Below are 15098 nucleotides of genomic sequence, written 5' to 3'. Positions count from 1 at the left end.
GTTTTTAAGAACACACATTCGGGACCGTGGCTTGGTGATCCGAAGTAAGACGAGAATTAGCCTCACAGTACCACAAGCACGCACCACCACCCCATTCAGAAGAGAACCACGCATGCGCACTCATTTCAACTTTTTTTTTTTTTTAAAGGAAAATCAGTGGGACGAGAAAGGAGACGTAAGGAAATAGAGGAGGCATGGAATGGGAGAGAGGCGAAAAAACAAGGTGAGCCAGAAGTGTCAACTGGAATAAAATAATTGGGGGGGGGCAGGTAAACCAGGCCATGCATAATCGATCACATGACGCAGTGCACAAACACTATTTGAATGGGAATGCCCATCAACTTTGTAGGGGCCCAGCCACCACAAATATTTCCTTGTGGGGGCTGAATCCCCCACGGCCCCTAGGAGTTGGCTCCTATGAGGTGAGCTTAGTGGAAATGAAGCCCCATTTGGCTCAAGGGGTGTATAAACCGTCTGGAACTGGACTGGGCATTGGATCGCCCTTTGTAGGTCTGTGTGCGTCACGGAGAGGAACAAAAGCCAGGTGCGCTTCCTTGGGAGTAAGTCTTATTGAAAGGATTTATTAGTCAGCCAAGTATTGGAGCGGGCTAAAAAAGAGAGGGCGAGAGACGGCAGAGCCAGGGCGAAAAGCATTTTCTAGACACCATGAGTGAAGGCGACCGAAGCCGTTCCAGCACCTACTTTGGGAAAGCACCCGGTCAGCCCCGTCGCGGTCCTCCTCCTCCTCCCCGCACCGCCTCCCCTAGCCTCCGCCTCCGCTTCCCGCTTTCCACCTCCGCCACTGTCACGTCCCCGACCTCGCTTTGCGCGCCCCCCCCCCGGGTCCGGCCCATCGGGTCGCATTTTTTTTGCGGAGGGGGGCGCAAAGTTGGTCCCTTCCCCGCCTTCGGACGCCAGCGCCGGGAGCAGCAGCCGCAGCGCGGCCTGCGTAATCCGGGCGCACTTTAAAAGAGATGAATTAATAAAGCAAATGAGGACTTAATAATTCCGAGCGTCCTGCTTCTTATGGAAACGGGGGCGGAGGGGGGGTGGAGAGAGAGAGGGAGAGGGAGGGAGAGAGAGAGAGAAAAGTGCGCCCAAATTGTTTGCAGTGGATCAAGGCGAGCCGCCTTTTGCTTCACTTTCTTTATCTTAATTCCGACTTGAAAAGATATAATTATCTAGTTTGAACAGAGCTGCTATCAAATCCTTCTTTAGGCAGGGAAGGGGGAAGCTGGAGTGGGCTGCAGTGTTCTGAGCCGCTCGGTGGAGCCTGAGATAGCGAGTAATGAAGTTGTGGAGTCCTCAGATACAAAGGGCATTAACCTCATTAGCATGAAACCTTTTCTTCTAGCCATTGTGGGACTCTTTCAGACTCCTAATCCCCCCTATTTTCAAAGCTTGGTTTGTAATAAAGCTTTTAGGGGTTTCCCTCCCCCCCCCCAAAGCTAATAGCATTCTCTGAAGATTTTATTGCTGTTACGCTACATAGGACGCTTAATATATATTTTTTCTTCTTCTCCCCTTTCCTTCAATCTCCTCTCTCTCCCCCTTTTTTGCGGTTTAAGGGAAGAAAGAGGGGAAATTTATTTATTTATTTATTTATCCGAAGCGAGAAGCTCCTGAATCTCGCAGAGGGGAAAAAATAAGCTGTTCCAAAAAAAAATTAAAACAAAAATCAAGATAGGAAACCATTTCGAGGACTAAAGCCTAGGAAGATGGGTAATGTGTGGAGAGGTTTTTTTAAAAAAAAATGAAATGAAATGAAATGAAACAATTGTTTATTATATAGCAGGGAATTTTTTTTTTTAAGGTGCTAAAGAAATCAAACTCCCGGGGCCCGATTTTATTGGAAGAGGCGTTTTAAAAGGGAGAGACAGAGAGAGGAGGAGGAGAAGAAGAAAGGCTGGGGGAGGGGAAAGAATGAGAGATGAAGGAGGAGAAAGAGAAGAGAAGTCTACCTTAGGAGTTTGGCTCCTAGATGTGAATGGGAAACGGCGGGGTTGAAGGGACAGAAGAGGGAATTTCTCCCAGGGCACCTTCTCTTTCTCACTGCTCTCTGGGTGGAAAGTCACCCATTAGGATCGAAAGGAGAAACAAAGAACGGTCATTATAATTATTATGATTAATCACCATCATTGTTTTTTAAAGGCCTAAAAAAGAAAAGAACCCGACCCGGACCTTTTAAACCGAATTTCCATAGCGCCATATACTGGACAAGCACGTGCGCGGAATGCCTAATCTGAACTTTCAAGGCAGGATGCTGAACAAAGCTGGTATTTTCGCGACGCATTGTAACTTCGCCTTATCACAGTGTAAAGGGTAGTCAGATTGTCCTAAATTATGTCCAACTAGCCCCCCTGGATCCACGGATTAAGAGATTAAAGGAGACCACTGGGCAATGGCTCCTCTTTCCCCTTCATATTCCTGGTATGATAATTGCCTAAACTGATTTGCACTTCGACAAAAAAGTCTTTGTAGCTGGAACACTGCAGACGAGGTTTGCGCTGTCAATGGAAAGAAAACTGATTAATGCAGCCTATCAGGCTAAGGAGCAAATGAAGCATGAATTAATTTTTTTGTTGGGGGGGAGGGGGAAAACCAACAACCTGGGGCACCCCCAGAAAGCCAGCTAGCTTCCTCAAGGATTAGGGGAAACTTTTTACCCTTTTCTTTTTCAAATTGGCAACCCTCCCTTCCCCTTCCTATGTCCCCACCTCGCTCTCTCTCGGAAAGTATAAACATTAATACGACAAGGAAACAAATAAAAATCCAACCAGCTTCTCCTGCTCCCAAGGAATACTTGCCAGCCTGCTACAGCTGTGAAACGCCTCGTTTTAGACTTGCTTCTAAAGCGTCGTGCTACGCTTATCCTAAAAACATGCCAGAAGCAGCGCAATCCTATCCGCGTCTACTCAACAGTAAGCCCCACTGAGTCAGACCGGGGACTCATTCTCAAGTTAAGTGAGTGTAAAGCTTCAGGAAGTTCGGGTGGAATTGAAAGGAGTTTACTTGCGTGTGTTGGAGGCCCGGTTAAAAAGAAGGAACGGAACCGCGATGCCAGGTTTTAAAGAAAGAAAAATGACCAAATGAGCTCTATACTCGGAAGTATGTACGGAAGTAAATTCGCGTTGATTCAAGTGGAGCCTCCGATTTAACAAAGCTGTCCTTGACTAATAGGTACCTGGATTCGCCAGCAGAGCGATCAACAAGCCAGTGTTAGAGAGTATTTGGATTTCTACCGGAACTAAAACAGCAGCTATGCAAACGCGCCCACGAAGGAGAGCCCATTTATTTCCAGGAAAGATTACTTCCGATTACTGTGATTTGATAGGAGTACAATCAAGGGGCCCTTTCTCTCTCTCTCTCTCTCTCTCTCTCTCTCTCTCTCACACACACACACACACACACACACACACACACATAAACACAAACAAACCCGAGTTTGCCACCGCCTAGGTGGCACAGTCAGGGCAGGCAGTTAATTCTGACTTTCTGGTGCCTGCGCGTGCATGGCACACGAATTCACACCCACACGTTTTCGTGAAATCCATAATACATTTTTAGATGCACACTTAGAAATTTAGTTGGGCCGGTTCTGACATACTGTAGAAAAAGTCCTCCGTTTGCTCTGGGAACGGTTTGGGGGAGGAATGCGTTTGATGGTCAGGATGAGGAGATCTCTATTGGGCTTCCCTGTTATTTAAACGTCTCCTGAGGGGTGGCTGCCTGTTGCTAGCATCAAATCAAGGTCATCGGGTCTATGGGCCAGCAGAGAAGAGATAAGTGGCAGGGACTTAACCTTTCCGAAGGGAAAAACTGTGCTTAAAGTTGTTAGGCCATATTGATAAATCTTTATTGACAAAATATTGACATTGAGATACTTCTTGGAAGTATATAGTGTGTTAGAATTCTAACAAATTAAACACAAAAAACACAAAAATATTTACATTCTGGTAAAGAAGACATTGAGGAAACATTTGTCATTTTTAGTAGCTCTATAATCTTGGATCATCAACATCAGTGCTTGAAATTTGTCCCCAATGAAAACGGGCCTGGGTCGAAATGATTTCTACAGAGGGATCTGCAAGATCCCTTGCTCCGTCTGAAGTCCTGCGGGAGTTTGAGTACAAACCCCTATCCAAGGAGAAGGGGGATTAAAGGAGGAATCGAAGTTTTAGAATGTGGGGACTAGTTTCTTTAAATCTCTCTTTTTATTATTGTCTCTTTTGCAGCAAAAGTTCCCTTCCCCACCCCTCCACCCTCAACAACCCATCCCCTTTTTTCTTCTTCAAAGGTTATATCCATTGGGGGGAGGGGAAGCAAAAACAAAATTAAAAAAATAAAATAAAAAATTAGAATTTGTTACCGCTACTTCATTGAGTTTTCACAACCACGTTGACGCCAGAAGTTATCATAAAAAGGTTTACAGACTGCACAGTTTCTCGTAAAATAAATTTAAAAAGCACACAGAACCTGTCTCTGAGGAGGGGAGGGGAGGGGGGGAGCGCAGTTCATGTCTGACTTTAGGGACCATTAAAAAAAAAAAAGGCCCTACCCCCCTCCTTCTTCTTCCCCCTCCCTCGAGGTTTTTAAAATTTTTAAAAAGAAAGCATGCAGTTCAAGTTTCTCTGAAACAGGTGTGTCGATTTTGGCTGGGTATGGGATCCTCTCTCCTAAAAGCCTGGGAGACACTCAGAATCATCAATAAGAACAAAATCCCTCGTCAACTGCAAAGTGTCCCGGTACGGTTGCGTGTGTATGCGATCCCTTTCAAAAATTTGGAGCGATCTGAGTTCGAATGGCGAGAAACGGAATATTGGTCAATCACCTCGTCTTGGTGGTTTGGCTTTGATTGACAGATTCCCCTCCCTTCTCTTTTTTGCGCTTAAAACAAAATTGTACCAATGCAGGACCAGCCAAGGCCCCCACCCTTGATGGACTGACTTCTGGGCTGGCTTAAACTGGCCGGCCGGCTCTCGCCCCCTCTCAAACTGCCCCTTCTCTAAAACAGAAACAAAAACAAACAAAAACAGAAAAACAGAAAAACGAGAATCGCCTGGTGGGATCCAGCCTGTTTGCTGTCCCTCGCCCTGGCCGCGCCACTCACTTTCCTGCGGTTGTCGCGAGCCTTTAACACTTGAGTTGTTCGTGGGAAAGTCTGTTAAGTGCCAGCCGGGAGTTTTGCCGCCGCCGCCGCTTCGTCGTCGTCGTCTTTTTATTATTACTATTATTGTGTGTGTTTTTTAAAGTGGGAGATGATTTAATCGTCCGACGTGACGTCGATCTCCTCCGGGCTGGCTTGTTTGGTGGCGATCCTCCACCGGTTAATATGATGAGTCCCCTTTTTCTTTTGTTGGGAGTCCGAGCCTTCCTCTTCCAACTTCTGCCGCTTGAACTTTGTTCTTCGGTTCTGAAACCAAACTTTTACCTGCAGAAAGGGAAACAACACAGGCAGGGCTGTCAGCTCCCTGGCGGCGGATGTGCGGGGCCTAAGGGTCTCTCACTCACTCACTCACTTACACACACACACACACACACACACACACACACACTGGGCGGTTTCTGCACCTTTACCCGGTCCACTGCAGAAAGAGAATAAGCCTCGCTTCGGAAACAGGTCTCCTGATGGTTTACACCAGGTAGACATGTCTGTCTCGGGTGAAATGAACACAGCATAGCAGCAGTGGAGCAGTGGGACATTCTCGCCCTAGCAGCACCCACTAACCCGGCAACAACGACCCTGTGCGCGTCAACTCAAGTAGGGGTTATTGTGATAATTATTTAATGTATTTGCATCCCGTCTTTTTTCTCCCCAATTCAAGGCGGCTTACAACAGTTAAAAACCTTCATTATAAAACGCAAAGCGCTAAAAGAAACTAATAGCTTCTGAGTAATTAGGCACAAGGTCGGGTTTGAAATCGATTTTTTTAAAAAAAGTATTTAGGTCAGGCACTCCAAGCTTCCTAATTTCCCCTCCCTGACTTCGATACCTTCTCCTTGGAAATGCTATGTGGCCACGCAGTGAGATCCTATGGCTGTTTGCTTGGAAGGGGCCGGGCTGTGCTCAGTTTGCTGTTAAGCAATCGCGTGGACTAATCACAGCTTTGTTCAGATTCGGAGAATCCTCTGGCTATAGCGGGACTGGAGGAGATGTGGCGTTTCTCGCCTGCTTTGCATGCTTACTGGGAAGTAAACGCCATATAAATTAATGGGACTTCCTGTTGCTTAGACAGACAATGCCCGGATCAAAGGCAATCTCGTTGACTTCACGGGAGCTCACCTCCTGCCTCGCCTAGGACTCAGTTAAGCCGCAGTAATTGGGGTTTTAAGACTAATCCCCCACTTTGAGCGCAGCCCTTGGAAATGCGCCCCCACTGATTTCAACTTAGGACTGCAGCTTTTCACCCCGATTCTGAACTCATTTGTGGCATTACATTCCATATGAAATCAATAAGGGTTCATGTCGCAGGAAGAAAACAACAACAAATCGTTTAGGATCATCGTGCCGATGCATCTCGCTTCAGCTCCGCTGTGGATCGCACTGGGAGAATTGGATTTTGAATTTCAGTGTAAACAAGTGACTACAGTGGAGATCTGGCTGCAAGCCTTTACTCCGAAGCAGAGGCTACAGCTACGGCGATCCTCTCTTTTTGCACGCGGTGGCCCCGTCGCGCTGAGAGCCGGAAGTGTAACTATGGAGACGCGAAGGCGGGGCACGGCCCAGACAAGGAGCCTCTCCCTTTTCCCTCCCCAGGTGCAAGCAGCCCTCGTGTGCAGAGGTTTACACGCGATCAGGAACCCCAGAAGATCCTGCCGGCGTCTCCGCCGTGGATGTATTTTCGCTCAACTCAGGAGAACACCGAGTCTATGCTCCTCCACTTACTTACTCCAGAGTAGTCATTAGAACCCATCCTAATGCCTGGGGGGATCTGCAACTTATAGGCAGCGCACGTCTGATCTTCCTTATAACCCCAGTGAACCGTAGGCCCAAAGGCTGCACTCGGAAACAAGTCCGCTAGCCTTAAAAAGTGATTTTACTGCCAAATAAGTTCGCTTGTTTACTGTATAGCCTTACATTCCGATCCTAAATAAGTTTGCTTGGAAAGGAGCCCCGTGGATTCAGCCAGACTGACTTCCATTGTGAGCAGAAATTGAGATCGCCTCACTGGGCAGTCCTTGCCCATTCCCATATACACGCAGGTCCCTATATACAGCCCTCAAATTTACACCGTCTGTCTGGCTTCAGAAAGACGCTGTGCATGTGACCTACTAGCAGAAAGGACAATATTTTGTGGCGTCCCGTCCCCCCCTCCCGTATCTGTATGTGTGTGTGATTTGCCACTCTGTGGCAGTCAGGTCTGCACGATGTTCCTATACATATATGCATTGCAATGTACACTTGTGCAGATGGGAACCCATTCGCCCATACTATCTGCTACAGATGTGTTTTAGAAACACCGCACGTACTCCGACTCGCTTTGCTCTCACACGTGTATTCCGTGCACCTACGAATGGTGCGTGTGTGAATGCCGTGTCCCGGTCTCTCCTCTCAAGCTCACATATTTCCTCTCCAGGCAGCTCTCTCTTGATACTCGTGTCAACTGCACTTTGCATTACAAACGGTGGGATTGAGAAGGACATTGAGAGTTCTAAGGGCATTTCCCCCTTCCCCGCCCTCAAATATTAATCGCATCGGCAGCCATTCGAAATCAAGCAATTAACCAAACCGAGATGGTTGCATTTTTAAAATCTTCACCACCACTTATCTCATAACCGGTTTTATATAAATCTAACGTCCGTATTTATAAACTCATAGCTGTAAAACTCTTCTTTCAGCCTGGTCTTTAAAACCTACAGTATGGATAGATTTTCCTAGGGAGCTGAACCCGGCTTCAGGTTTTAAAGGTGGAGGAGGGGGGAACTATTCAACCTTAATTAAATATAATAAAAGGGGGAAGCTGAAGAGCTGCGTTAATTAAGTAGGAGGTTCGAATTTTGCCTGCTCTAAATCGACGTGTCTTTTGTACCCCGAGCCTGCCTGCCTCATCATCAAAGGGGCAAGAAGAACATATTTCCCGGTGATGCTTCGGTGACAGCGGCCCGGGTTGCAAGCCATATGGGGAAGTCCTTCAAGTATCTCGGGGAAGGGGGTGGGAAGAAGGGAGAAGGGAAGCCCCCTACGAATTTGCTTTGGCTCGCCTAAATCTGAATTAAACATAACCAGCTGACCCTGTCAGTCATTTAATTGCAGATCTTATTGATCCCGAAATTATCTCCAAAGAGAGAGGGGGACACACACACACACACGATCCTCGTTGCTGCCAAAGGTAAACACGGTTCGGCTTTTTTTTTTTTTTTTTTAAAGCACTTTCTGCTCTGATTCGGCCTGAAAATGCCTGATAAAGACGCTGCCCGTAAAGGGAGGGGAGGACGTAAATCCGAAAACGGGACCATTTTAATAAGCTCCTTTAACCCGCTTCGCTGCCCCTTCAGAAGCCCTTCGCTGCCAGACGCCCCCCACCCTTCCCTCTCCCCACATCTCGGCCGCATTTTCATATTCTTAAAAAAAAAAAAGCCTCCCATTTAAAATAGCTGAGCGGGGGGATATACAAGGGCGAGTTTAATTCGCTTTTCAGTTTGCTAATTGAAGGGGACGACGGTTCATTTCTCCACGCCTGGTCTCCAAAGGGGCGCTCGTTTTGTCGGGGGCTGGAGGCCTGACACCGCCACAATAGACCCCGACCAGCTTCGGAATCAAGCGGGACAAAGACCACCTTAAATACGGCCTTTGCCAGTGGAAATCAGGCTGTGACCAGGCCCTTGTTCGGCGAACCTCATCAAAGGGGCGACCCATTTACTGGGGGTTTTGTTAGGGGAGACATCTTTAAAACAAAAGGCCCGGCCCTCTTTAAGGCGCCCCCAAAGAAAGGCAGGAAAAGGGGACGGGGGGGGGAGAGAGAGAGAGAATGGGGGGGGGGGGACCGAAAGTGTTACAACTTAATCCGACCAAAGAACGTTACTGTTTACTGGGAACTTTGAACTAAGCTGCGCCTATTTTTCCTTCTTCTCTGCCTTGCTCCCCCCTCTTCGCTTCCTTGAAATGCAGAGCCCCGGAGAGAACATTCCTTTCGAAATAGCCCCGGCGTCTTGGAAAGAGAGAAAAGCGTTTGGAAAAGGCCATCGAACTTCTGTTAAGGGAGGAGAGCAGTAACAAAAGCCTCTGAAAATCGAGATATTTGAAAGGGGGGGGGGGAGGCCAGAGACGGAGCCCCTCAAGCAAACAAACAAACAGAAAAGAAGAACGACGGCATGCATCCTAAACAAAAACCCGAGCAGCCAAACCAACCATCTGGTTTGAAACGTACACACATATATACAGCAAGGCAGCTGGGCAGTCGAACAGATTAATTTGATCTGATCTCCCGCACACACACTGCAAGGTTCACACAATTGATCTTTCTGCCTGGCACACTCTCCAAGAAATGAGCGCAAGTTTCATCTGGGCGACTGTCAAACAACGCCATTCTTCCCATCGGCGGATCGCCCTCCGCACCAGCTTTTTGATGTGGTCTCCCCCCCCCTCCCCAAACCTTATCATTCTATTTCACTGGCACAATTTGCTGGAGGGTCAGCGGGACATACGCCGTTGGCAGGGAAGGGCTTCAAAAAAGAAAAGGGGGGGAGACAACGACCAATATTGCCAGCCCCCGGGAAATAAACCGTCCGGTCCGCAGCACAGTTAAAGACGGGATTTTTAAAGCGGTTTTGTTGCTCTGATGCAAAATGCAGGGGTTTTTTTGGGAGTCCAGTTAACATGCAAAGAACCTTGCGGCTAACACGGTTGTTGGGGCATAAGCTCTCCTGGATTCAAGCCCGCTTCATCAAATTGAACACGTGAGTGTGTGTAGATATATATTTATCACACATTTAAAATGCGTAGTATTTAACGTCGGGCTGGGTCAATAGAACGTCACTAGAAAGTATTCGAAACACTTTCGCTCAGAGTCTACTTCTGCCGAAATGGAAGCGAAATGTATTCAGGTTGGGACTGAGAAAGGGTTTAATTATTGTTACTTTGGTGTAAATGGGGGAATGGATTAAACTATATGGAGGGACCGACCATAGCGGAGTTAACTGTATGGAGGAACCTACTTTCAATTTCAGAAGTAAACAAGGGGGGGGGGAGAGAACTCCCAACTTTCCGCTTGAGGTCTCTCTGTATAGTTTGAAATCGTTTAAATCCTACATTCAGGAAAAAAGACACAACGAACAGAACCCATTTCCCAAACCAAGTCTGCTCCTCGAATAACAAAGCAAACGTTCCCTTTGCACTGCGCAGTTTCACAAACTATAAAACCAAACCAAACCAAAAATCGATTGGATAGTTCTCAGCGATGAACACACATTAAATATTTCAAAACTCCTGATTTTCTTTAATTAAATGGAGTTCAATTTAGAAATGCAATTTATTTCTCCACCTTCAAATTTGACCCTGGATAATCCCAACGGTATGATCCGGAAGCTATTTAAACCGAACTACCTTGATAGAAGATGATAAAAATCTTGTTCATGCCGCTGGGGCGAAATATCCTGTTACTTTGGCTTAAACAGGTAGCCTCTAGATCTACAGTAATAATAATTGACATAACATACATTTTTCTAATACAGTAACAATACCAATGATACTCCACGAGCTTTCTGAAACAAAACAAAACAAATCTTTGGAAAAAGATCCAGAATGCTTTTGTGATGGGGAGGAAAGAAAGATTCGCGGCAGCCAACACACAAGGACAGAGTTTAGAATTCCCACGTTAGCCTACACCTCTATCTTCTTACACGTGAACCTGGCTTCTCCCGCCCCCCGCAGCCCTTGCAAACTCAACCCAGGGCGGTGGGGGTTTGTTCAGAGGCCCAGGCCTTGTCTTTGAGCGCGCGCCGGAGCGGCCTGCCGGGTAGAGACGCTCCTCCTGCACCTCACCTGAGTTTCCGTGAGACTGAGGCTGTGCGCCAGTTGCTTCCTCTCTGCCCCTACGACGTAGTGATTTTTCTCAAAAGCGTGCTCCAGTCTCAGTAACTGGGAAGGGGAAAAGGCGGTGCGGATCCGTTTGGGCTTCCTGGCTAGTGCATTGTGCAAGAGGAAACTCTCCGGGCTGGTTTCATTGCCTGGATCGCGAGACAAAAAAAAAAAAAAAAGACATTCATGAGCCAAGCAAGCCTACTTATTAGCATTTTGCATCTCTAATCGAAGGTGGAGGGGGGAGGGGAGGGGAGGGGGGAACTTGAAGCGGAAAGTCTTCCCATTATTTTAAACCTTTCTGTCTTTGGCACCTTTGCTTGGAAGTGATTTTCCTACTTAACATGTGCTTAAATTCTCACCCAGCAGACTGACTTTTTTTTTGGGGGGGGGGAGGGAAGGAGAGAGGGAGAGAGACAAAAGGTGCAGACCCTGCAAGATCAGAACGAAACTAACATTCACTCAGAGAATGTCTCCCAGGGAAGAAAGCGACGGAGAGGAAACGCCAATTGGTCTGCTTCATATATCTTTAAAAAAACCAAAAACTCCGGGTATTTGAAGGAACGCGTGGGGGGAAAGGTTAGGTGTGCAAGGGGGAGGGGGACAGCTGACTTCCGATTAAGGGGGAAAGAGCCCCCTCAATACAAGAAAGCAACTAATTATTTCACAAGGAAATTAATCTCGCCAACATTCAGCGAGCTAAAGAGCAGAATTCGCAACCATCTTCTAGGAAACCCCAATTTCGAAAAATGGCACCCCCCTCTCTTCCTTCAAGGAGTTTCCTACCATCCTATTCTGACACCGCCTTTTACATGCAGGTAGTTACTTAAAAATAAAATAAAAATCCGCACAAGAACCATCTTTTCGAAGACCTGCACCAGGTATAAAGTCGCCACTCTCGACAGCCTTGAAAACTTCCAGCAGGAAGAGCTACTTTGGCGAACATCTGACAAAGCAAAAAGAACCAGACTCATCCTTTTAAATGGGGATGGGGGCCGAAAATGGGAGAAGAGGAGGGCGGGGGCTCTCTTTCCAGTGCCCACAGAGCCGCCGCGTTTGTCATCTGTCAATTGCTGGAATAGTTTCCTCGCCAGGCTTTTTGCAGATACACCCGCCATCCCCACAATCGCTCTACCTATTTTTGCGCCTCGGTCGTTTCATCCGACGCGGGGCCACAATAACAAGGCAGGCAAATCCCTCCTTTGCGATGGCGCCTCCTTCAGAAAGCTGCTCACGACAGCGGGGGAAATGACTGGGTGAACGAAACCCCTCATTTCCCACCGAGAGGTTATAACGATAATACTAATAACCCTAATCGACTCCCTCCCTTCCCTCCCCCCTCTCCGTCCCCTATCTTGGAAACCATTCCATTTCAAAAGAGGTGTTTGCATGGATTCCCAACCCCTTTGGTTACTCCTTATTGCACTTTTAAAATTAATTGATTTTGGGGGGAACTTAGCAAGGAAGTTAATAAGACTAGTAGGATACAAACAAACGCGGTTTCTGGGTCTCCAGAAGCTCCAGGTCTTAGCAGGACAAATACCCCACAGTTAAAAGGCAGGTAGGAGGGTCTCCTTTGACTGAGTGAGGGCCACACTTCCTTATCGCCCTTCAAACTCGTTTTTATAACGTTTGGCTTCCCGAAGACAAACGGCTTGTGCTCTCTCTCTTTCTTTCTCTGCTGAATTGGGGGGGGGGGCACACGAAAGCAATATTCTAGCCCTGCCCGTTTGTGCTCTCTCTCTTGTTAGTTTGCGCGTGTAAACCCTGGAAAAGTGAAAGGAAGAAAGTTGTTTCTGTACGAAATCCTTTTCCAACTCTTTCCTTGTTTTCGTTATTCTTTTTTTCTGGAAGATGGTCGGGGTGGTCTTATGGGAGATGCAAAAAAAAATATTGGGGAAATATTCCAGCGCGATCCCTTTTAAAAACAAAAACCACTGAGAATTTAGGAGTCATTGACTTCAAACTGAGCGTTCTTCCCCAGTAAAGTTTCACTGGAGCGTGAATGAGATGGCAGCTGCGGAAGTGCCTTGGAACGGCTATCGGTTTTGTTCCCAAGAAATAAAAGGGGAGCCCGTTTTTCTTTTAAAAAAATCAAACCATCATTAACTCTGCAATTTAGCCTTGTTTTGGGCTATCTTGGGAACCTCTCAAAGAAAGCTCTTTGACTTGACTCCACATTTCTCTGCTGAAATTGACTTTGGTTGGGAGGTTAAAAGGATAAATTTACCTGCGAGGTTTTTCTTTAAATCATTTTAAAGTCATAGAAAGAATCGCTTCTGCCCCGCCCACTCCTGCCTTTAGTATTATCAACCCCCTTTGCCCCCACTGTCTCTCTACCTGCCTTTCAGCTCTTATTTTTCTCGCAAGACCTTCGGTTGCTAATTCACTGGAGGGGGGTTGTCCTCTTAAACTCACTCTTTAGGGAAGATCTGGTTTTTTAAATAAGTTTCAAGGAAAGGGCTGCTGAGACCGACTCATTCCTGAAGCCCCTCGTTCCATAACGATCCTCCTGAAGGGGATCAGGGAGACTGCGGAGGGAATCCATTAGACCAAACTGAGGGAGGGTTACACTGTCTTCCCCTTGATCCCAACCCTTCCTATTCTGCAGCGACAATCGCTCAAGTTAACAACATTCTAAAAAGGAGCACAAACTCGAATTCGCTTCCTCTGCAAATAGTCGCCTTTGCAACGGAACTAAGAGAGGTTCAGAATTTCTGCCCCCTCCCCCAGCCCCACACAGACACCCCTCCACGCCCATCCTCAACTCTCTTTTCGTTGCGTCGCCTAAACAAACGGCCTTTGGAAAAAGAGACGTTTCCTTTCCCGTTTTCTCTGCCTTGGTCGGAGAGATTTCTGCACTTTTCCGGGTCTTCCCGACCCCTTCCCCTCCCTCCAATATGTGCAATAGGAAATCCAGCAGCTGAGGGGGGTGGGGTGGAGAGGGAGGCAACCCCCTCCGTCCGGCCCTTACCTTGGAACCGATGGCCCAGATATCTATATCGGTGTATTAGCCAGGGGTAGAAAGTAGAGGGGTCCCTTTGCTGCGACGCAAAGAGCGGGTGCGGGGAGTGCGAGGCCGGCAGCGGATGCGCGGCCAGGGCGTGAGGCGGAGGCACCGGGTGCACCGGGACGGCGGCCGGATTGGGCGGGTGCGAGACGGCCTCTGCGAAGACCAAGTCCGGGTTGGAGTAGACGCCGCGGCCGCCCGAGTGGAAGCCGTTGAGGAAAGGGTTCATGGGGCTTGCGTTGGCATAGCTCAGCGCCGCCGGCCGGATGGGATCCTCGGCGCGGGAGGCGGGCAACGCAGGGCTGTCTTTGGCCACCAGAGACTCGATGGTGAAGCAGCGCTTCGGCGCCGGTTGAAACATCCTGGCGGCCAAGCGCCCGGCACCGGGGCCTCCGGGCGGCGGGCGCGCCCTCCGCTGCGCCCGCGGCTCCTCCTCGGAGGCGTCGAGGTCCGGCAGAGACGATCGGGGCGCCGGGCCCGCCTAGATCCAGAGTCTGGCAGCCGGGCAGCCGCCCGCGGTGGCAGCGGCAGCAGCAAGAAAGCCGTGCGGCCACATGGAGAGGCGAGCGCTCTGCAAAGCTCTGCGCTCACTTCATCCGCCCGACGGGAAAGCGAAGTGGGGAAGAGAAAAAGTTGCTGGGCGAAGTTCTGCCTTTCTTCTTTTTGCCCCCTTCTCCTCCTCCGCCTCCTCCTCCCTTCCCTCCCGCACCTCCGTCTTGTCCTTTTTTGTGCAGCGCCCAAGGCGGCCCCGGCGAGGTCCAGCGGCAATCCAGCGAGAACGAGGCGAGAGCGCGAGCGAGAGAGCGAGCGAGCTTGCGATCGGGTCCCTTTGCCCAAAGTGGTGCAAACGATTTGTTAGTTCATGAGCCTAATTAGTGCCGAGGATCACATAAACAGCTTCCTCTGAAGCCTGGTAAATGGCTTGATGATTGGTCGCTATTACTCGCCCGGAGGTGGAAGGGGGAGACTCTTTAAAGTGCGTCAGAGGGGAGAGGCGAACTTGTGGCCGGCGCGATCCTGGAGGGATGGATCCGGGCCCGGACTGGAATGGACTCCACCGCTCTGTGCCGG

At 48.6% G+C, this 15098-nt stretch overlaps 1 protein-coding gene across 1 annotated transcript; it reads right to left on the bottom strand.

The window, feature by feature from the left end:
- Positions 1–3831: 3831 nt before the first annotated feature.
- EMX2 (empty spiracles homeobox 2) lies at positions 3832–15065 on the bottom strand. Its single transcript, XM_081005332.1, has 3 exons — positions 13992–15065; positions 10982–11166; positions 3832–5431 (listed from the first exon to the last, which is right to left on the bottom strand). The coding sequence occupies exons 1-3, from the start codon at positions 14386–14388 to the stop codon at positions 5264–5266; spliced, it is 750 nt and encodes a 249-aa protein (XP_080861458.1). The 5' UTR covers positions 14389–15065; the 3' UTR covers positions 3832–5263.
- Positions 15066–15098: the final 33 nt, after the last annotated feature.

The sequence above is a fragment of the Podarcis pityusensis genome (assembly GCF_964106645.2).
Source record: "Podarcis pityusensis genome assembly, chromosome: 5".
Lineage (NCBI taxonomy): Eukaryota > Metazoa > Chordata > Lepidosauria > Squamata > Lacertidae > Podarcis > Podarcis pityusensis.
The sequence above is the reverse complement of the archived record's forward strand: the minus strand, read 5'-3'. Positions and strand labels throughout refer to the sequence as shown.

Coding starts and splice junctions, on each gene's coding strand:
- EMX2 (XM_081005332.1), bottom strand. CDS start 14,388: ATGTTTCAACCGGCGCCGAAGCGCTGCTTCACCATCGAGTCTCTGGTG. Junction 11,167..13,991: donor TCTGGGCCATCGGTTCCAAG/GTAAGGGCCGGA, acceptor CTCGCGATCCAG/GCAATGAAACCAGCCCGGAG. Junction 5,432..10,981: donor TCAGTCTCACGGAAACTCAG/GTGAGGTGCAGG, acceptor CCCTTTCTGCAG/GTAAAAGTTTGGTTTCAGAA.